The 23,181-nt window shown below is 44.7% G+C and overlaps 1 protein-coding gene across 2 annotated transcripts in view; it reads right to left on the reverse strand.

Moving 5' to 3' along the window:
- Positions 1–19,695, reverse strand: part of LOC136572382 (probable carboxypeptidase X1) — a 108,733-nt gene extending 89,038 nt beyond the window's left edge. Inside the window, exons 1-2 of one of the 2 annotated variants that reach the window (XM_066572907.1) lie at positions 19,382–19,695; positions 5,932–6,036 (exon numbers count right to left, since the gene is read on the reverse strand). In XM_066572907.1, coding sequence (XP_066429004.1) covers positions 5,932–6,036; positions 19,382–19,637 — 361 coding nt within the window. In that variant the 5' untranslated portion in view covers positions 19,638–19,695. The remainder of the gene's footprint in view (positions 1–5,931; positions 6,037–19,381) is intronic. The other variant, XM_066572908.1, reaches the window with a different exon arrangement.
- Between the last annotated feature and the right edge of the window lie 3,486 nt (positions 19,696–23,181).

Raw genomic sequence — 23,181 nt, forward strand, 5'->3', positions numbered from 1 at the left:
ACCTGTGAACTTGAGATGCAGCCCAACATGTAGCCCCTCGCCTGCCCTATCCGTTTCTGTGTCGTTCCCATCACTTTCTTGAATTTCCCAGATTTTCACAAATGAAAACCTTAGCGAGCATCGGCGATATACAAAAATGCTCGAGTCGCCCATTGACTTCAATGGGGTTCGTTACTCGAAACGAACTCTTGAGCATCACTGAAAGTTCGACTCGAGTAACGAGCACCCGAGCATTTTGGTGCTCGCTCATCTCTATTGATTACCCATCCTGAGGACAGACCATCAACAGTTTTTGCCTAGAAATTTCCTCTAACTATACTGTTTCTGCAGCTTCCAAGTTACAGAAACTGAGTAACCCCCATTGGCTTCTTTGGGAGTAGTGTAAGGCGCTTGGCTATTTCCATCCTCTCAACCATCATGTGGTTGGCTGGTGGTGGTGGGTCTTGCATCTATCCGGCTTTTATGGCATATCCACACAATATGTCATAAAAGTCTCAGATGGGAATACCCTTTTAATGACTTATGATGTGGATCTGGGGGGATACAGTTTTCCCTTATAGAGAGTGCCAAATTGGTGTAGGGAGTCTTATATAGACCATGCAATACTTCTTGGGTAAAAAAGTATGCAAATAGGTGATGGAAAAGTACCTCCACAGCGCCATCTATTGGATGACTTCCCTAGTCAATGTTCAACCCTACAATAGGCAACGTGACAAAGGATATAAGTCAAAACTGTGTTTTGGGGTATTTTCCCCTTGTCAGTGCAGAGCAGGTTACGGGTTTGCTGGGTGAGGGATCTGTCATGCGAGTCTTGGAAGAGTAAAGTTTCTCATTGTGGAGAATGCCCAGCTGGCGCAGAGAGTCTTATAAAGGCCATAACGCTCCATGGAAAGATGCTAATGGTCAGTAGATGTGCAGGATGTCCGCAGGCTCATCCGGGATTCATTGACTCATTGGGACATGTGCGGACAACGTGTGTCCTTCACCCTTTCATCCTGGATGTTTCATAACTCAGGCATCCTCTCCCATCAGCGGGACAATCAATGAGTCTTTGTATCTCATCTCCATATAAGGGTCCGCGACGCCTACAGTTCCTCACAACTGTCTTCCTTTGTCCTTCAGATGTTTTAGATTAGAAGTCTTTGTTTCAGAGACTCATCAATGCTAAACCCAAGGCTGCAAAGAAAATCAGCAAGTGCCTCGACTTGGAAATGCAAATGTCGGACTACTAGACGTCTTCATGGTCCAGTATCAGGATAGCACAGGAGCCCCGGGCAGCGTGGGTGCAGCGGGTCGTCACTGTGAGTTACCTGTAGCTCCAAACCTCTTGTATCAACATGAAGGTATTGGTAGCTCTAGATATCCATATCAATACATTGTACTCTAAGTTAGGGTATAAGTAGGGGCGTAACAATCGCAGTCACAGGGAGAGTGTCAAGAGGTGTCAAGAGGAGCGAGCCTCTTCATGTATTAGTTGCATTGTGCCCCATAGGATACTATACTAAGACTGGCGTTGGAAATGCTGGTCTTAGTAGATTTCCCCCATGTCGGAGTGCAGAGCCATTGGCTTCCTACCCCACCATTTACATTGACTGTGTTGCTGAATCCCATGTCCTGCCGGCTCAGGCAGCACAATGATCTTCAGGGCTGCAGGGAGGGGATTTTCTCACTGTGGGAATGGAGTTTCATTTTTTTTATTTGACACAAAGGCACTATTTCTCTGTGAGGACAGAATGAGGGCACTAATACTCTATGGGAGCAAAATAGGGGCACTATTCGTTCTGGGCGCACAACTGGAGCAGTATTACTCTATGAAAGCACAATGAGAGATCTTCTACTATATGGGGCCACTATTATCGCTCATTTACACACAAAGATGATCACTCAAAATTTGTTCAAAAGATTGGGAGATTGACAGTTCTAGCGATTGTTTTGCATAAGCTGCCCATTAGCAGCTTTTTACCATCATTTGCATGTAATTGAACCTCTGGAGCTGTATGCGGAGAACAGCAGGTGGTCTGTTTTCTGCATACAGCCCCTTTGTTATGCCAGGGGGCTGTAAGCTGAATACAATGTAATTAGCGCTTCTGTGGAGAACACAGCATGAGGTCCCTGCTATTAGCTCTCCGGACTAATGATAGATTTTATGCTCACCTAAAAATCATCGTTTGGCTAAAAAGTAAACTATGGTAGCATGTACACACAGCGATTATCGCTCGAGTCAAAAGATATCATTTGAGCTAATTCGGGGAGATGATTGTTGCGTGTAAATGGGCCTTTCGTCTGTGGGTCACAATGGGGACACTATTACTCCACACCGGCACAATGGAACCATTATTACTATATGGAGGCAGAATGAGGACACTTGTTTTATGGGGATACTAATACTTTATAGGAGCAGAATGGGTGCACTATTACTCTAAGCAAGACAATGGGAGATCTATTACTATATGGGGGCAATATTACTATATTGGTCACAATAGGGATGCTGCTAGTTTTGGGGGCACAATTACTCTATGGGGGCATAATGAGAACACTTACTATATGGAGGAACAATGTGAGCACTATTACTGTATTGGGGCACAATAGGGGCACTATTACTATATGGGGTAACAATAGGGGCACTATTACTATATGGGGTAATAGTAGGGGCACTATTACTTTTTGGGGTAACAATAGGGGCACTATTACTGTGTGCATGCAAAAAAGTAGGATTAGTGTGCATTACTAGCATCTGGGGCTCTATAGATGGATTATATGCAGAGGTTGGGTTGTACTGGAAAGGTTAGGAGCTAAAAATGTCTGTGTGTTAAATTTTGCAGAGATTAGACACAGCTGAGGGAAGCCATCATGGTGGACTGAGCAGGATGGAGAAGAAAATTGAAATTGAGTGGCCCCAGTTAGAAACAACATCATCTGTGAATCGCTAGTTTCTGTCCTGCAATAACATATAAAGCCTGCTGACTATATACACTGTATATCTGTTGTCTTTTTAATATATCTTAATAGATCCAAGCAAAAAACATACATCCTGTTCAAAAGTTGTCCCGGGGCCTATAGGACTCTGGTTACACCACTGGCTATAAGATTCTTCCTGAGTAGAGAGGAAGGACAGCTGAAAGAACAATTACATTATTGGCCACCATCTTCATGCCTGGATAACATTTCATTGAGTTTAGTCCCCAACAAAACCTTCTGAATCAGAAGAAGTATAATGATGAAGACTTAGTAGATAGAGGAGGAACCTACAACAAGGCCAAAAAGTCTTAAAGGGGGTGTTTCCACAACCACTTGTCCTTCCTGGTTGCTTCTGACCAGGACCTGTGAGTGCTGTAGCCAATCACAGGCCACAGCAGTGACCTTCTACAGCCAGTGATTGGCTGAAACAGTTACATGTCCTGGTCAGCAGCAACCAGGAATGACAGAGGGGTTATGAAGCATTTTAAGTTGTGACCAAACCCCTTAAAGTATTGTGGGATTTTTAAGTTCTCAGCATTCGTATGAAGAGACCAAAATATGGCGATGAACCAAAGACTGGAGAAGTAGTGTAGGAGAATGTACGTGCCAAAAATTAAAGGAATTGTCCACTTTAGAAAAACTTATGCTCAACTTGCCCTTTTCTGGGATAAGGTAATCTAAATGTGAGGAGACCCATATCCAGGGACTCTGGGCCACTGTCTGATGGTAGTAGAACTATGGATTATGGAAGGACTCTTAGGCATAGTGTGAACCTTATAGGGTGCAGCAGGAATAAGGAGTTTCTATAGATCTGTGAGAATTACTATTGACTTGTGGTGGTTACAATGACTGAAGTGAGTCTATAATCTCACATATGGTTAGTTATGAGGAGGAGGGCGGCTGTAAGAATCCTTGTACTGTACAGGCCAGGATGTGATGACCATTGCAGAGATAATGCTGGCCGTGCCCTGAGTAATGGATAAGGAGTCAGTGATGCACAGTATAATGATGAGGGATAGCAGCTGCTGGAACGAGTCTGGAGGATAACCCCAGTCATCAGACGCTCTCCGCAGATCCCTCCTATAGTAATTCATGGCCATATGTCCACATTAGATTCTTACGGAAGAGTCGTCGTGTTCTGTGAACAGTGATCTGCACATCTACAGTACATGTACAGCTGCAGGAGGAAGGAAATGAATCACTTGGAACTCCCTGGATTTCTGCCTTGAATAGTAATACCATCTGGTCTGATTGCTATCTAAGGCCTCCTGTTCATGGGCGATTCTGCATTGTGTTATCCGCAGCGTTGATCTGCGTGTGGGTAATGCAATGAACGCTTTCCATAGGAAAACTATGGAAAGCACAGCCCAATGTACACAAGCGCAAATCCGCTTTAGTGTTCTCCCGCGGTGGAAATCCGGTTAAACCGCAATGCCTGTGGACAGGCGGCAGATAACTGCAGACAAACACAATCTAATAACACACAAATAGATGTATCGTTCGTGTCTTGTATTGAGCACACTGAGTAATCATCCACAGGGAGAAAAAGTAAATAAACCCTTGCATTTCATAACCAGTAGATCCCCCTTCAGCAGCAATCACCTCCACCAAATGTTTCCTGTAGCTGCAAACACAATTTTTACAAAGCTGAGGAAGAAAATTTCTCCTTGAAAATTTGTTTTGTTTCAGTTCATTAATATTTCTGGGATGCCTTGCAAGTACAGCCCTCTTCAGGTCATGCCATAGCATCTCCATAAGGTTAAGCTCAGGATTCTGATTGGTCATTCCAAAACACAAATCTTTGTTAACCATTCTCTTGATTACTTGTTTGCTTTGGATCAGGGGTGTAACTATAGGGGATGCGGTCGCCCCCTGGCCCACGAGCCTAAGGGCGCCCAAAAGGCCTCTCTTCCCCATACAGGAAGCCCAGTGCTATAAATATAGAATTATAGTTGGGGAGCCCTGTTACAGATTTTGCTTTGGGGCCCGGAACCTTCAAATTACACCTCTGCTTTGAGTCATTGTCTTTCTGCTTCACTCAATGTGTCTTCAGTGGCTATCCTTACAGTCTCCTGTAAGATGTTTTGATCCACCTTAGAATTCATTGTTCCCTCAAGGATCACAAGATGTTCAGGCCTTGGGGAGCAAGGCAGCCCCAAACCACGGTGCCCCTTCATAGTGCCTTTCCATGATCACCATTCTTGGTCAGTGTTTCTCTGGACAAGGGTTCCTGCAGTCTGTAGAATCTTCTTTAGGTCTTTTAGTGGTTCCTTTTGGCTTCTTTCATACCTCTTTCAGGATTGCCCAGTGTGCTCATGGTGTGATCTTAGCAAGACATCCACTTCTAAGGAGAATAGAACAGTCCTGTCTAACCGTGCACTGATGTACAGCCAGATCTTTAGCTTCTGTAGACTCTCAGTAAAGACTTTCAGCTTTATGCATCTTTACAACACATCGTCTAAGGTCTTCTGAAAGTTGGTTACATTGAGGTGCGGCTTACAATTACCAATCATTGAGAAGAACAGATGTGTCAGTAACTAGACTTTGTGTGCCTTTCTTTAAGGGGCAGAGCACCTGTGACACCAACATCTCATCTGTTAATACAAACACCTTTTTGATAATTAGTTATTGGAACAGTCCTATACACAGAGGCCCAGTTACTTGTTCTCCCTGCACTGTGAATGATTACTCAGTGTGCTCAATAAAAGAAGTGATCGGTACAACTGTGTGTTATTACTTTATGTTGTCTATAATTGTGACTTAGATAACAATCAGAAGGCATTTTATTAGTGATCAATGCAGAAATCAGGTCAATCCAAGGAGTTCAATTACTTTTTCTTGCAACTGTAAATGTAAAATATGCGAGTATGAGAAATCTATAGGAGACAATGATTCCTGGTGAATTTCTTATCGACACTCAACGTGCCAGTATCAGATGGTCATACATGGATCTATCGGGTGTTCAGTACATACGTTCCTCTGCGGTTCCTCCTGCTCCTGGACTGGTCTTTTCCTCTTTCACCTTCTTCAAGACTTTCACCGTTTTGACAATTTTAACTTTTTTTTTCTCCACCTTTGCTAAAAAATGCAAAACAGGAAACCGGGTGATTTATCTGGTGCCTCGTTAGACAATACATTCAGAGATTATACATTCACAGGTCATCCAACAACATACAGCCCATCCAGTACACACCCTGTACAACACACAGACCATCCAGCATACATCTCGCCCAACACATAATCCATCTAGTATACATCCCGCCCAACATACATCCCATTTAGTATACATCTCACCCAACACAGAGTCCATCCAGTATACATCGCACCCACATACATCCCATCCAGTATACATCCTGCCTAACACACAGCCCATCCAGCATACATCCTGCCTAACGCACAGCTCATACAGCATACATCTGGCCCAAAACACAGTCCATCCAGTATACATCCCGCCCAACATACATCCCATTTAGTATGCATTCCGCCCAAACACACAGCCCATCCAGCATACATCTCGCTCAACACAGAGTCCATCCAGTATACATCCCACCCACATACATCCCATCCAGTATACATCCCGCCTAACACATAGCCCATCCAGTATACATTCCACCCAACTCACATACCATCCAGTATACATCCCGCCCAGCATACATCCCATTTAGTATACATTCCGCCCAAACACCCAGCCCATCCAGCATACATCTTGCCCAGCACAGAGTCCATCCAGTATACATTCCACCCACATACATCCCATCCAGTATACATCCCGCCTAACACATAGCCCATCCAGTATACATTCCACCAAACTCACATACCATCCAGTATACATCCCATCCAACTCACATACCATCCAGTATACATCCCGTGCAACATACATCTTATCCAGTATACATTCCGTCCAACGCACAGTCCATCCAGTATAATTCCTGTCCAACATACATCCCATCCAGTATACATTCCACCCAAAACTCAGTCCATCTAGTATACATCCCGCCTAACACACAGCCCATCCAGTATACATCCTGTCGAACACACATCCCATCCAATATACATTCCATCCAGTATATATCCCATCCAACACACATCCCATCCTCTGCTCACACTAAGTAAAGCCCAATGACCCATCTTGGAGATGATATAGCCTTCCTGTACATACTGCACTATGTAACTGCTATACTCAGTAACCCATATCTGGGAGAGGTTCCTACAAATCTCATTCACCTTCACTTTTAATGAAGAACCCTTTTTTAAGGATCTAAACAGATTGAGGAAAAAGGCATGTTTTTACAGAAGACTTTATGCCCTCTACATGTACATAAGTGTGTTCCCCCTCATTGCCAGAAAGCAGAGCTTGGTACAAAATCTGCATAAGAAAAATGCAAAACTTATCTGGTCATAAGAGGACGGGCCCTTTAAATGGGAGTCCTGCTGTTACCAGGAACTGACAATACCTCCCTGTTCCTGAGCCGGAGCTCCAGCGTTGTCTGCAGGGTGATGTCGGGGGCCGATGCTGGGGTCTATAGGCATGGAGTAGCTGCAGTGAAGGTAATGAGGAGGGTCCTGTGTTCTGTGTATATGAGCTGTATATACTCATCTGGTATCCTGGTCAGACTCATTCTTGTCACCTCCATATACCTCCACAATCTACACTCCTATCACACACAGAGGCAACAATCTGCATATTATATAATCCTACAGTATTTGTGTACTAATACTTCAATGTGCCAGATACAGGCTGTGGAATATGGAGATGAACAATGAAGAGCAGGGGCCCCATAACAACACAAATCTGGCGCTGACCGCTACTGGAGCATGACCGCTATCCGTGCATGACTATTACTGGAACATGACCACCACTGCAGCATTATAGCTACTGATGCATGACTACTGCTGGGACATGACCATAACTGGGCTATAGCTGCTACTAACATACATAGTAACATTGTATGTGAGGCTGAAGGGAGACAATGTCCATCTAGTTCAGCCTGTAACTGATCATGGACCACTACTGGAGCATAATCACTAGTGGTGCCTGGCCACCACTGGAGCATGACAACTAATGGGGCATGACCACTATACCCGTACATGACCGTTAGTTAAAGCATGATTGTTACAGGTGCATGACCACTACTACAGTATGACCACTACTACAGCATGACCACTACCACAATATGACCACTACCACAATATGACCACTACCACAATATGACCACTATACCCGTACATGACCGTTAGTAAAGCATGATTGCTACTGGTGCATGACCACTACTACAGCATGACCACTACTGGAGCATCCACTCTTTGTTGATTGGCACTTCTGGCTCACCTCGTGGTGCTTGTGGATAATATACAGATAATTCCAAGGAAAAGTCCCAGCACTCGCTTGCTGCTTAAAAGTCTTTTTATTGCACTTCAATAAATCTGCATCCTTTCAGTGAATAAACCTTTCAGCCCATACAGCCTTTTTCAACTGCCATCAACTACTGGGGCCTGACCACTACTGGAGCCTAACCCCTACTGGCGCCTGACCCCTACTGGGGCCTGACCACTACTGGAGCATGACCACTACTGGAGCATGACCACTACTGGGGCCTGACCACTACTGGGGCCTGACCACTACTGGGGCCTGACCACTACTGCGGCCTGACCACTACTGCGGCATGACCACTACTGCGGCATGACCACTACTGCGGCATGACCACTACTGGGGCCTGATCACTACTGGAGCATGACCACTACTAGGGCCTGACCACTACTGGGGCCTGATCACTACTAGGGCATGACCACTACTGGGGCCTGACCACTACTGGGGCCTGACCACTACTGGGGCCTGATCAGTACTGGAGCATGACCACTACTGGAGCATGACCACTACTAGAGCATGACCACTACTAGGGCCTGACCACTACTGGAGCATGACCACTACTGGAGCATGACCACTACTAGAGCATGACCACTTCTGGAACATGACCACTACTAGGGCCTGACCACTACTGGAGCATGACCACTATTAGGCATTTAGAACCCCTTAGATTACACCGTGCAACACATTAAAAAAAAATTGTAACAGTAAGTAATTGGTAAGTTTCTGTAAAAACCTGCTGACCGCACTAGCAAAACTAAATAATAGCCGCACGTCTCATTTTCAAGTTATTTAACCCCTTAGTGACCAAACGTTTTCCGTTTTAAAAAATCGTAACTCCTTTATTTATCCATCAGTGTACTCCATGAGGGCTTGTTGTTTTTTGCGGGACGAGTTGTATTTTTCAGTGGTGCTATATAATGTACTGAAAAACTTTTTAAAAGGTCGAAGTGGAATAAAATAAAAAAAATATGTTTCAGTGCGTCTTGTTTCTACGGCGCACACACTGCAACAAAATGACCTGATAACTTTATTCTATGCGTCAGTCCGATTACCACAATACCAAACTTATGTAGTGTTTTTTTTTGCTGTAGTACTATTAGTTTCTTTCAAAGACATTTACATATTTTTTATTCTTTTCTGCCGCCATCCTCTGCGCATAATAACTTTTTTATGTCCACATATAGTTGTGCCGGGCTCATTTCTTGCAGGACGTCCTGTAGTTTGTGTTGGTACCATTTTGAAATACCAACGACTTTTTGATTGCTTTTTATTTTTTCTTGGAGACAGAATGACCAAAAAAGTGCATTTCTGGCATTCTTAATTGTTTTTTCGAACGGCGTTTACTGTGCAGGTTAAATAATGCATTACTTTGATAGATCGGACTTTTACGGACGCAGCGATACTAAACATGTATTTTTGTTTAATGATTTTGTTTCTTTTATTTAGTGTAACCAATGAGCTGTAACACACTGTTCATTAACTACAGATTACTGGTGGATGATCTGCAGTGTTCCGGCCATGTGGAGAGATACCCTATATATTACATAAACCTACCCTTATAGTGACAGTCAGCATATGGAACCATGCCCTATATGTTACATAAACCTACCCTTATAGTGACAGTCGGCACGGTGTGTAACAGCGATTGTGAAATAGTTGTGCAATCACTTTTGTTGTTCTTTTTATTAAGCAGGTTAACGGCGAGCCGACGGGATTATTGTACAGGCAGATTTCAAAAGAATACAATACAACGGCAACTGGATTACATTATTCCACATAAATGGAAAACCTTCCATCGCAGGAAAAAAAATGGATATCATATTTGAATTTGGCGCACTAAAGTTACTATGAGCCGCCTGTCTGCTTATCGGTTACAAACATTGTGTTGCTCAGTGCTATCAGATCTACAGAGGTCACACAAAGACATAACTAGAAACGTCTGGGCCTCGATGCAAGATCTGTAAGCAGGTCCTACCTTAGCCCTTAAAGCCACTCCCCCGCTCCGCCTCACTGCAGACCTCTACCTCCAATAATCAGGTGCCTCTTTGGATGATTTGCTGAACTGAATAAAAAAACTCAAAAGTGGAAACCTTCCTGCATCTGGCACAGCGGGGACATTGGGACATCCAGACGTCATGTGCTGCTATCCAAACCGGTGCTCATGATAAGCCGGCAGCTGGAATGGTTGGGGACACACTTGTAGCCCATACTTCAGGGGAGTCTGTGGCTGAGGCACCTATGGGGATACCTTTGGTGGCACATACTGGCATTGTGGAGGAATTGTCCTTCAAGTAACTGGGTCATCAGGCAAATACCGAATGCTTCCATTGGATGAAGATGATGGACCCAGTATAAAATCACACACAGACGCCCAGATGCACTCGCACAACCTGCATACATCGCACAGACTGCATACATCTTGCACAGGCACCAGGTGAAATGACCCATGCAGTGGTGGGCAGATGCTGAGCAGTACCAGTGAGCCCGAGCTGAGCGTGAAGAGCGGGCATCCAAAGACATGCAAACTCCAAGCCTGGCTCGCCCATTGCAGGACGGGTGGTCTGCACATCTGCAGGCCGTAGATCTCTGCACAGTATGAAGAGGATAGATGAACCAGCGAGCAACCATGCATGCGAGGAGGTGACATCATCAGGTGAGGAAACGTGCAACGCATGCCATAGTGACCGCTATACGTGTGCAGGAAGCACTGAACCCTTTCCAGGCATTGACTTCTCCTTTCACATTGTCCCACTGCCACTCAGTGATGACTTATGACCCTCACAAGGTCCAATCTAAAGTAACCAACATGTAGGTCAGTGTCAAAGTTGTTTCGATCATGAGGAATTATGGGAACCAACCTGAGAATACAAAGTCACAATCCAAGGACTTGGAGAAACTCAGAATCTATTGAACATCCTTACCCACAAATACATCATCTGGGACCTTCTTATGTGCTAATCTTAGTTATTATAGACAGGAATGACATCATAGACATTGACTCCACTTATAAGTGCACTTAGTGGGGTGCTGGGGTACACCTCAATATCGAGGGCCGGTCATATCATGCCGGAAATTGGTGAGACATTATCACTTATATGGAAGGTTGTGCTCACACGAAGCTACAATGCCTACAAAGACCAAGTTATATTTTTTAGCCGCCTGCAGACGGCCGGGTCGGAACCCACTGCGAGAATTCTCAAAGCGTAATCCGCCCCGTGCCCCTGCAGAGGCCTGCGACTCACCCGCTCCCGGTGTCTTTAATCTCTGCTATGTGCCGTCTGTCGGCCAGCCGGCGCATGCGCAGGGATGAGCCGGCCCGTCACTACTGACGTTTGTGTGCGGGCCTCTGCGAGACCCGCACAGAAATAGGACATGCCACAATTTGTTTTCTGCGTGTGTTTTTACGTGGACAAATCGTGGCTGTGTGCATAGGATTACATTTTCTAATTCTGCGGGAAATCCCGTGTGTAGGGGGACTTGAAATCACCCTACTATCCATCACTATCTGATAACAGAGCCGGGGAGCTCCCATAATCCCCAGCAGCATCTTAGACTTGTATGATATATTCCTGAAATGTTTTTCATGATCATTGCTGGGATGTAAGTGGAAGGTCATGGTGACAGTGGTGGGGTAGCGTTGGTGGTGGTAGAGTGCTGAGTACTATGTATAGCATGCTGTATACTGTGTAGAAAGATGAGTACTGTGGGTAGAGTGCTGGGTACTATGTATAGAGTAATGTATACTGTGTAGAGTGCTGGGTACTATGTATAGAGTAATGTATACTGTGTGGAGTGCTGAGTACTATGTATAGCGTAATGTATACTGTGTAGAGTGCTGGGTACTATGTATAGAGTAATGTATACTGTGTAGAGTGCTGGGTACTATGTATAGAGTAATGTATACTGTGTAGAGTGCTGGGTACTATGTATAGAGTAATGTATACTGTGTAGAGTGCTGGGTACTATGTATAGAGTAATGTATACTGTGTGGAGTGCTGAGTACTATGTATAGCGTAATGTATACTGTGTAGAGTGCTGGGTACTATGTATAGAGTAATGTATACTGTGTAGAGTGCTGGGTACTATGTATAGAGTAATGTATACTGTGTAGAGTGCTGGGTACTATGTATAGAGTAATGTATACTGTGTAGAGTGCTGGGTACTATGTATAGAGTAATGTATACTGTGTAGAGTGCTGAGTACTATGTGTAGAGTGTTATGTACTTTGTAGACTGCTGATTACTATGTGTAGAGTGCTGAGTACTGTGTTGAGTGATGAGTACTATGTAGTGAGCTGTGTACTGTGTAGAGTGCTGTAGAAAGCTGACTGCTGTGTAGAATGCTATGTACTGTATAGAGAGCTGTTTAGTGTGTAGAGGGCTGTACACAGAGCTGAGTACTATTTGTAGAGTGCGGTATACTGTGAAGAGTGCTGAGTACTATGTGTAGCGTGCTGTATACTGTGTAGAGTGCTGAGTACTATGTGTAGAGTGCTGTATACTGTGTAGAGTGCTGAGTACTATGTGTAGAGTGCTGTATACTGTGTAGAGAGTGGAGTACTATGTGTAGAGTGCTGTATACTGTGTAGAGAGTGGAGTACTATGTGTAAAGAGCTGAGTACTATGTGTAGAGTGCTATGTACTGTGTTGAGTACTCGGTAGTGAGCCGTGTACTGTGTAGAGTGCTGTAGAAAGCTGACTGCTATGTGTGGAGTGTGATATACTGTATAGACAACTGTTTAGTGTGTAGAGGGCTGTACACAGAGCTGAGTACTATTTGTAGAGTGCGGTATACTGTGAAGAGTGCTGAGTACTATGTGTAGCGTGCTGTATACTGTGTAGAGTGCTGAGTACTATGTGTAGAGTGCTGTATACTGTGTAGAGTGCTGAGTACTATGTGTAGAGTGCTGTATACTGTGTAGAGAGTGGAGTACTATGTGTAGAGTGCTGTATACTGTGTAGAGAGTGGAGTACTATGTGTAAAGAGCTGAGTACTATGTGTAGAGTGCTATGTACTGTGTTGAGTACTCGGTAGTGAGCCGTGTACTGTGTAGAGTGCTGTAGAAAGCTGACTGCTATGTGTTGAGTGTGATATACTGTATAGACAACTGTTTAGTGTGTAGAGTGCTGAGTACTATGTGTAGAGTGCTGAGTACTATGTAGTATATAGTGAACCGTGTACTATGCAGAGTGCTGTAGAAAGCTGACTGCTGTGTAGAATGCTATGTACTGTATAGAGAGCTGTTTAGTGTGTAGAGTGCTGTACACAGAGCAGAGTACTATTTGTAGAGTGCTGTATACTGTGTAGAGAGCTGAGTACTATGTGTAGAGTGCTAAGCACTATGTGTAGAGTGCTAAGCACTATGTGTAGAGTGCTGTATACTGCGTAGAAAGCTGAGCACTATGTACAGAGTGCTGAGTAATATGTATAGAGTGCTTTATACTGTGAAGAGTGCTAAGTACTATGTGTAGAGTGCTGAGTACTATGTATAGAGTGCTGTATACTGTGTAGAGAGCTAAGTACTATGTGTAGAGTGCTACGTACTGTGTTGAGTACCATGTAGTGAGCCGTGTACTGTGTAAAGTGCTGTAAAAAGGTGACTTATGTGTGGAGTGCTGTGTACTCTATAGAGAGCTGTTTAGTGTGTAGAGTGTTGTACACAGAGCTGAGTACTATTTGTAGAGTGCTGTATATTGTGTGGAGAGCTGAGTACTATGCATAGAGTGCTGAATCCTATGTGTAGAGTGCCGTATACTGTGTAGAAAGCTGAGACCTATGTGTAGAGTGCTGTATACTGTGTAGAGACCTAAGTACTATGTGTAGAGTGCTGAGCACTATGTGCAGAGTGCCAAGCACTATGTGTGGAATGCTGAGTACTATATGTAGAGTGCTATATACTGTGTAAAGAGCTGAGTACTATGTGTAGAGTGCTATGAACTGTGTTGAGTAGTATGTGTAGATTGCTGAGTACTATGTGTAGAGTGCTCAGTACTATGTGTAGAGTGCTCAGTACTAGGTGTGGAGTGCTCAGTACTAGGTGTAGACTGCTCAGTACTAGGTGTAGAGTGCTCAATACTATGCGTAGAGTGCTCACTACTATGCGTAGAGTGCTCAGTACTAGGTGTAGAGTGCTCAGTACTATGCGTAGAGTGCTCACTACTATGCGTAGAGTGCTCAGTACTAGGTGTAGAGTGCTCAGTACTAGGTGTAGAGTGCTCAGTACTAGGTGTAGACTGCTCAGTACTAGGTGTAGAGTGCTCACTACTATGCATAGAGTGCTCAGTACTATGTGTAGAGTGCTCAGTACTATGTGTAGAGTGCTCAGTACTACGTGTAGAGTATTGTACACTGATACAGATCCGAGTACTATGTGTAGCAAGCTGTGTACTGTATACAATGCTGTATATTGTGTAGAGTGCTAAGTACTCTGTGTACACTACTGTGTAGAGTGCCAAACATTTAATGTATAGTAATATATATTGTGTAGAGAGCTGAGTACTATGTGTAGAGTGCTCAGTACTAGGTGTAAAGTGCTCAGTACTAGGTGTGGAGTGCTCAGTACTAGGTGTGGAGTGCTCAGTACTAGGTGTGGAGTGCTCAGTACTAGGTGTGGAGTGCTCAGTACTGTGTGTGGAGTGCTCAGTACTGTGTGTGGAGTGCTCAGTACTAGGTGTGGAGTGCTCAGTACTATGTGTGGAGTGCTCAGTACTAGGTGTGGAGTGCTCAGTACTAGGTGTAGAATGCTCAGTACTGTGTGTAGAATATTGTACACTGGTACAGATCTGAGTACTATGTGTAGCAAGCTGTGTAATGTGTAAAGAGCTGTGTACTGTATACAATGCTGTATAGTGTGTCTAGAGTGCTAGGTACTCTGTGTACACTACTGTGTAGGGTGCCATACACGTAATGTATAGTAATGTATATTATGTAGAGAGCTGAGTACTATGGGTAGAGTGCTGAGTACTATGTGTAGAGTGCTGAGTACTGTGTTGAGTACTATGTGTACAGTGTTCAGTACTATGTGTAGAATGCTCAGTACTGTGTGTAGAGTGCTCAGTACTATGTGTAGAGTGCTGAGCACTACGCACAGAGTGCTCAGTACTATGTGTAGAATGCTCAGTACTGTGTGTAGAGTGCTCAGTACTAGGTGTAGAGTGCTCAGTACTAGGTGTAGAGTGCTCAGTACTAGGTGTGGAGTGCTCAGTACTAGGTGTAGAATGCTCAGTACTGTGTGTAGAGTGCTCAGTACTACGTGTAGAGTATTGTACACTGGTACAGATCTGAGTACTATGTGTAGCAAGCTGTGTACTGTATACAATGCTGTATATTGTGTAGAGTGCTAAGTACTCTGTGTACACTACTGTGTAGAGTGCCATACACTTAATGTATAGTAATATATATTGTGTAGAGTGCTCAGTACTAGGTGTAAAGTGCTCAGTACTAGGTGTGGAGTGCTCAGTACTAGGTGTGGAGTGCTCAGTACTAGGTGTGGAGTGCTCAGTACTGTGTGTAGAATGCTCAGTACTGTGTGTAGAGTGCTCAGTACTATGCGTAGAGTGCTCAGTACTAGGTGTAGAGTGCTCAGTACTATGCGTAGAGTGCTCAGTACTAGGTGTAGAGTGCTCAGTACTATGCGTAGAGTGCTCAGTACTATGCGTAGAGTGCTCAGTACTAGGTGTAGAGTGCTCAGTACTAAGTGTGGAGTGCTCAGTACTAGGTGTGGAGTGCTCAGTACTAGGTGTGGAGTGCTCAGTACTAGGTGTAGAGAGCTCAGTACTAGGTGTAGAGTATTGTACACTGGTACAGATCTGAGTACTATGTGTAGCAAGCTGTGTAATGTGTAAAGAGCTGTGTACTGTATACAATGCTGTATATTGTGTAGAGTGCTAAGTACTCTGTGTACACTACTGTGTAGAGTGCATTACACTTAATGTATAGTAATGTATACTGTGTAGAGAGCTGAGTACTATGTGTAGAGTGCTGTATACTGTGTAATGAGCTGTGTACTGTGTAGAGTGCTATACAATGTGTAAAGGGCTGAGTGCTAAGTGTAGAGTGCTGCATACGGTGTAGAGTGCTATACACTGTGTAAATAGCTGAGTACTATGTGCAGATTGCTGTATACTGTGTAGAGAGCTGTGTATTCTGTAGAGTGCTGCGTACTGTGTAGAGTGCAGAGTACTGTGTAGTCAGCAAAGTACTATGTGTAGAGAGCTGAATACTGTGTAGAGTCCTGTCTACTGTATAGAGTGTTGAGTGCTATTTGTAGAGAGCTCAGTACTGTGTGTAGAATGTTTTAGACTTTCAGAGAGCGGAGTTCTATGCATAGAGTGCTGCATACGGTGTAGAGAGCTGAATACTGTGTAGAGTGCTATATGCTGTGTAGAGTTGTGGACTGCATAGAGTGCTGTGCGTAGAGTGCTGTGCGTAGAGTGCTGTGCACTGTGTAGAGAGCTGAGTACTGTGTGTAAAATGTTTCAGACTGTTTAGAGAGCGGAGTGCTGTGCGTAGAGTGCTGTGCACTGTGTAGAGAGCTGAGTAGTAAGCGTCTATGGTTCTAGCTCCAGTAACTTTCTTCCAGAGTAAATGAAGAGAAGACGTCTCCCAGGAGGAACTGTTCTCAGGTTTAGAGATGACAGAGGAAGCCACATCCTACAGTGTGAACACTGCCGCTTCTACTGTTTACCTGCACACCTCCCTCTATAAAGTCTACCTGCAGATAGTCCCACTATAAAGTCTACCTGCAGACACTCCGCTCTATAACCTCTACCTGCAGACATCCCTCTTTATAAAGTGCACCTGTGGCCATCCACCTCTATAAAGTCTACCTGCAGACATCCCCCTCTAAAAGTCTACCTGTAGCCATCCCCCTCTATAAAGTCTACCAACAAACATCCCCACTAAAAAAAAGTCTACCTGCAAAAATCCCTCTCTATAAAGTCTACCAGCAGATAGTCCCTCTATAAAGTCTACTTGCAGATAGTCCCTCTATAAAGTCTACCAGCAGATAGTCCCTCTATAAAGTCTACTTGCAGATAGTCCCTCTATAAAGTCTACCTGCAGATAGTCCCCCTATAAAGTCTACCTGCAGATAGTCCCTCTATAAAGTCTACTTGCAGACATCCCCTCTATAAAGTCTACCTGCAGACACTCTCCTCTATAAAGTCTACCTGCAGACATCCCCTCTATAAAATCTACCTGCAGATAGTCCCTCTATAAAGTCTACCTGCAGACATCCCCTCTATAAAGTCTACCTGCAGACATCCCCTCTATAAAGTCTACCTGCAGACACTCCACTCTATAACTTCTACCTGCAGACATCCCTCTTTATAAAGTGCACCTGTGACCATCCTCCTCTATAAAGTCTACCTGTAGACATCCCCCTCTAAAAGTCTACTTGCAGACATCTCCCTCTATATGGTCTATCTGCAGACACTCCTCTCTATAAAGTCTACCGACAGACATCCCCTCTAAAAAAAAGTCTACCTGCAAAGATCCCCCTCTATAAAGTCTACCTGCAGATAGTCCCTCTATAAAGTCTACTTACAGACATCCCCTCTATAAAGTCTACTTACAGACATCCCCTCTATAAAGTCTACCTGCAGATAGTCCCTCTATAAAGTCTACCTGCAGACATCCCCTCTATAAAGTCTACCTGCAGATAGTCCCTCTATAAAGTCTACTTACAGACATCCCCTCTATAAAGTCTACCTGCAGACATCCCCTCTATAAAGTCTACCTGCAGACATCCCCTCTATAAAGTCTACCTGCAGACATCCCCTTTATAAAGTCTACCTGCAGACATCCCCTCTATAAAGTCTACCTGCAGACATCCCCTCTATAAAGTCTACCTGCAGATAGTTTCTCTATAAAGTCTACTTACAGACATCCCCTCTATAAGGTCTACCTGCAGACACTCCTCTCTATAAAGTCTACATGAAGACATCCCCTCTATAAAGTCTACCTGCAGATAGTCCCTCTATAAAGTCTACCTGCAGACACCCCCCTCTATAAGGTCTACCTGCAGACACCCCCCTCTATAAGGTCTACCTGCAGCCACCCCCCTCTATAAGGTTTATCCGCAGACATTCCTCTTTATGATGTATGCATTGGCTTGAGAAAGGCGCTTGTCGCACCGAAACGCGTTGCCTGCCTGGAAGTTAATTTTATTTTATAAATAAAATTGGAAAAATCAACCTGCCTGCTGCAAGTAACATCTGCGATCGGGGGGATCGAGAGGAGTCAGCACTTAAAGGAGGGGGCTTCTTGTTCAATACACCCCCCTCCTCCCGAGTGCCATTCTATTTCTTTTCCTTTTCCGTTATCCACCAAACGGATTTCTTGATTTTATTTATTTGCATTTCCCAGGAGCGCATACTCTTTTTACTTAAAACTTGCTGTTTATTCCTCTATATAAAGTCTGCTTGCAGACATCCCCTCTATAACATCTGCTTGCAGACACTCCTCTCTCTAAAGTCTACCTCCAGATAGTCCCTCTATAAAGTCTACCTGCAGACACATCTCTCAATAAAGTCTATCTGCTGACACCCGTCTCTATAAAATCTACCTGCAGACTTCCCCCTCTAAAAGCCTACCTGCAGACATCCCCCTCTATAAAGTATACCTGCAGACATCCCCCTCTATAAAGTATACCTGCAGACATCCCCCTCTATAAAGTATACCTGCAGACATCCCCTCTAAAATAGTCCACCTGCAGACACTGCTCACTATAAAGTCTATCTGCAGACATCCCCCTCTGTAAAGTATACCTGCAGAAATTTCATCTATAAAGTCTACCTGCAGACACTCCCCTCTATAAAATCTACCTGCAGACACTCTTCTCTATAAAGTCTACCTTCAGATAGTCCTTCTTTAAAGTCTACCTACTAACACTCCTCTCTATATAATCTACATGCAGATAGCCCCTCCATTAGTCTACCTGCAGACACTCCTCTCTATCATCTATGTGGTGTGCTTTAGCTTGCAGCAGAAGCGCGGCCAGGCGGGGGCGCTAAGTGTCATGCTGCTGTTTTAGGATAGCAGTGTCACTCTTACCTTTCTTGTCCGTAGGTTTCTCCTCGGATAGCCGTAGCCTCCTGTCCTTAGGCACTGGCTCCTCTAGGTCCTCGCTGACATAGACTGGGGGCTGCACGGTCCCATTGCCTCCTGGACTGCTGGAGGGGCTCTTGCTTTGTGTATTGTTGCTGATTTTGAAGACCAGGGTGGCAGTTACATTGTGGGGTGCAGCAGAGACTGCCCAGAAGCAGGCAGCAGTGCAGAGCACTGACAGCACTGTGGGGGTCACATACATTGTCACTGGCTGGACAAAGTCTACTCAAGTGTATTTAAGGGAGAATTCAGCAGCACAAAGTCCTTAACCCTCCCCTCTCTCCCAATCTTACCTCCTCCTCCTCACCAAACTCTCCCTGCCCCCACCTCAAATTCCATGCAATTCCAGAGGGGAGTCAGCAGCTCTCACACTGAAGCTCAGCACACTCTTCATCACCGCCAAGGATGCAAAGCCGGGTATCACAGTGTGACAGATAGCAGCTCAGTGAGGTTTCCATTCACTGCTAATAATACCTCAGTAGTCATTGGCAGAATAACATGGCACATCATATGGTCCAAGGGTGCCAGTCACTGTGCCAGAATATCATATGGTCCATGGATGCCAGTCACTGTGCCAGAATATCATATGGTCCATGGATGCCAGTCACTGTGCCAGAATATCATATGGACCATGGGAGCAAGTCACTGTGGCAGAATATCATATCATATCCATGGGTGCCAGGCACTATGCCAGAATATCGTATGGACCATGGGAGCCAGTCACTGTGCCAGAATATCATCCATGGGTGCCAGTCACTGTGCCAGAATATCATATGGTCCTTGGGTGCCAGTCATTGTGCCAGAATATCATATGGTCCATGGGTACCAGAAGATCATATGGTCCATGGATGCTAGTCCCTGTGCCAGAATATCGTATCATCCATGGGTGCCAGTCACTGTTCCAGAAAATCAAATGGTCCGGGGGTGCCAGTCACTTTGCCAGAATATCATACTGTCTATGGATTCCAGTCACTGTACCAGAATATCATATGGTCCATGGGTGCTAGTCACTGTGGCAGAATTTCATATCATATCCATGGGTGCCAGTCACTATGCCAGAATATCGTATGGACCATGGGAGCCAGTCACTGTGCCAGAATATCATCCATGGGTGCCAGCCACTGTGCCAGAATATCATATGGTCCTTGGGTGCCAGTCCTTGTGCCAGAATATCATAGGGTCCATGGGTGCCAGAAAATCATATGGTCCATGGATGCTAGTCCCTGTGCCAGAATATCGTATCATCCATGGGTGCCAGTCACTGTTCCAGAAAATCAAATGGTCCGTGGGTGCCAGTCACTTTGCCAGAATATCATATGGTCTATGGATTCCAGTCACTGTACCAGAATATCATATGGTCCATGGATGCCAGTCACTGTACCAGAATATCATATGGTCCATGGGTGCCAGTCACTGCCAGAAAATCAAATGGTCCATGGGTGCCAGTCACTGTGCCAGAATATCATTTGGTCCATGGGTGCCAGTCACTGTGCCAGAATATCATAAAATCCATGGATGCCAGTCACTGTGCCAGAAGATTACATGGTTTGTGGACACCAGTCACTGTGCCAGAATATCATATAGTCCATAGGTGCCAGTCCCTATGCCAGACTCAGCCATGATGTCTATTATTAATATATAGACATTTACCTCCCAATTTTTGAACAATGATAAGAGGGGAAATTCTTGTGCTGCACAATGCCTACCATGTAAATTCCATGTGAGGCCACACCCCTTTCCACTAAGCCACACCTTTGTGCCCCCTCACATTAATAGTTCCTTATAGTGACCCTCTCACTATAATAGTGCACCTCAGTGATCCGCTCACACTAATAGTACCCCTAACATAGTAACATAGTATGTTAGGTCGATAATAGACAAGTGTCCATCTAGTTCTGCCTGCTAGATACAAAATGTCGTTCCACAGGAAGTAAAAAAAAATCAATGCGGTAGCAGCTAATTTTTTTTCGATTTAAGGGAGGAAAGTTTTTTCCCAACTGAAAGTCTGGCAATTGGAATAAACCCTGGATCTCTGACCCTTCTGAAAATAATTAGTGACCATAACCCTCATGAACCGTCACAGTAATAGTGCCCCTCAGTGATCCTTCACAGTAATAGTGCCCCTCAGTGATCCTTCACATTAATAGTGCTCCTCATTGATCATTCACAGTTCTAGTGCTCCTCAGTGATCCTTCACAGTAATAGTGCCTCTTAGAGACCCCTCACAGTAGTGCCGACTCACATTAATACTGCTCCTCAATGACTTCTCACAGTAATAGTGCCCTTCAGTAATCCTTCACAGTATTACTGCTCCGCATTGATCCTTCACAGTAATAGAGCCCCTCAGTGACTCCTCACAGTGATAGTGCCCCTCAGTGACCCCTCACAGTAATAGTGCTCTTCAGTGACCTCCTCACAGTAATAGTGCCCCTCAGTGATCCCTCACAGTAATAGTGCTCCTCAGTGATCCTTCACAGTAATAGTGCTCTTCGGTAATCCTTCAGAGTACTACTGCTCCTCATTGATCCTTCACAGTGATAGTGCCTCTTAGAGACCCCTCACAGAAGTGCCGACTCACATTAATACTGCTCCTCAGTGACCTCTCACAGTAATAGTGCCCTTCAGTAATCCTTCACAGTACTACTGCTCCTCATTGATCCTTCACAGTAATAGAGCCCCTCAGTGACTCCTCACAGTGATAGTGCCCCTCAGTGACCCCTCACAGTAATAGTGCTCTTCAGTGATCCTTCACAGTAATAGTGCTCTTCAGTGATCCTTCACAGTAATAGTGCCCCTCAGTGATCCCTCACAGTCATAGTGCCCCTCAATGATCCTTCACAGTAATAGTGCTCTTCGGTAATCCTTCAGAGTACTACTGCTCCTCATTGATCCTTCACAGTAATAGTGTTCCTCATTGATCCTTCACAGTAATAGTGCCTCTTAGAGACCCCTCACAGTAGTGCCGACTCACATTAATACTGCTCCTCATTGATCCTTCACAGTAATAGAGCCCCTCAGTGACTCCTCACAGTGATAGTGCCCCTCATTGACCCCTCACAGGGATAGTGCCCCTCAGTGATCCCTCACAGTGATAGTGCTCTTCAGTGATCCTTCACAGTAATAGTGTTCTTCGGTAATCCTTCAGAGTACTACTGCTCCTCATTGATCCTTCACAGTAATAGTGTTCCTCATTGATCCTTCACAGTAATAATGCTCTTCAGTGAGCATTCACTTTAATAGTGCTCCTCAGTGATCTTTCACAGTGATAGTGCCCCTCAGTGACACCACACAGTAATAGTGTCCCTCAGTGACTCCTCACAGCAATAATGCTCCTTAGTGACCCCCTCACAGCAATAATGCTCCTTAGTGACCCCCTCATAGTAATCGTAATCGTCATTGATCATTCACAGTAACAGTGCCTCTTATTGGCCCCTCACAGTACTAGTGCCCCTCAGTGATCCTTCACAGTGCTAGTGACCCTCAGTGATCCTTCATGGTACTAGTGCTCCTCATTGATCCTCACATTAATAGTGCTCCTCAGTGATCCCTCACAGCAATAGTGCTCCTCATTGTTCCTTCACGGTACTAGTGCTCCGCATTGATCATTCACAGTAATAGTGCTCCTCAGAGATTCTTGACAGTAACAGTGCCCCTCAGTAACCCCTCACAGTAATAGTGCCCCTCAGTGATCTCTCACAGTAATACCACTCCTCAGTAACCCCTTACAGTAATAGTGCCCCTCAGTG

This window comes from Eleutherodactylus coqui, chromosome 7 (assembly GCF_035609145.1).
Source record: "Eleutherodactylus coqui strain aEleCoq1 chromosome 7, aEleCoq1.hap1, whole genome shotgun sequence".
NCBI lineage: Eukaryota > Metazoa > Chordata > Amphibia > Anura > Eleutherodactylidae > Eleutherodactylus > Eleutherodactylus coqui.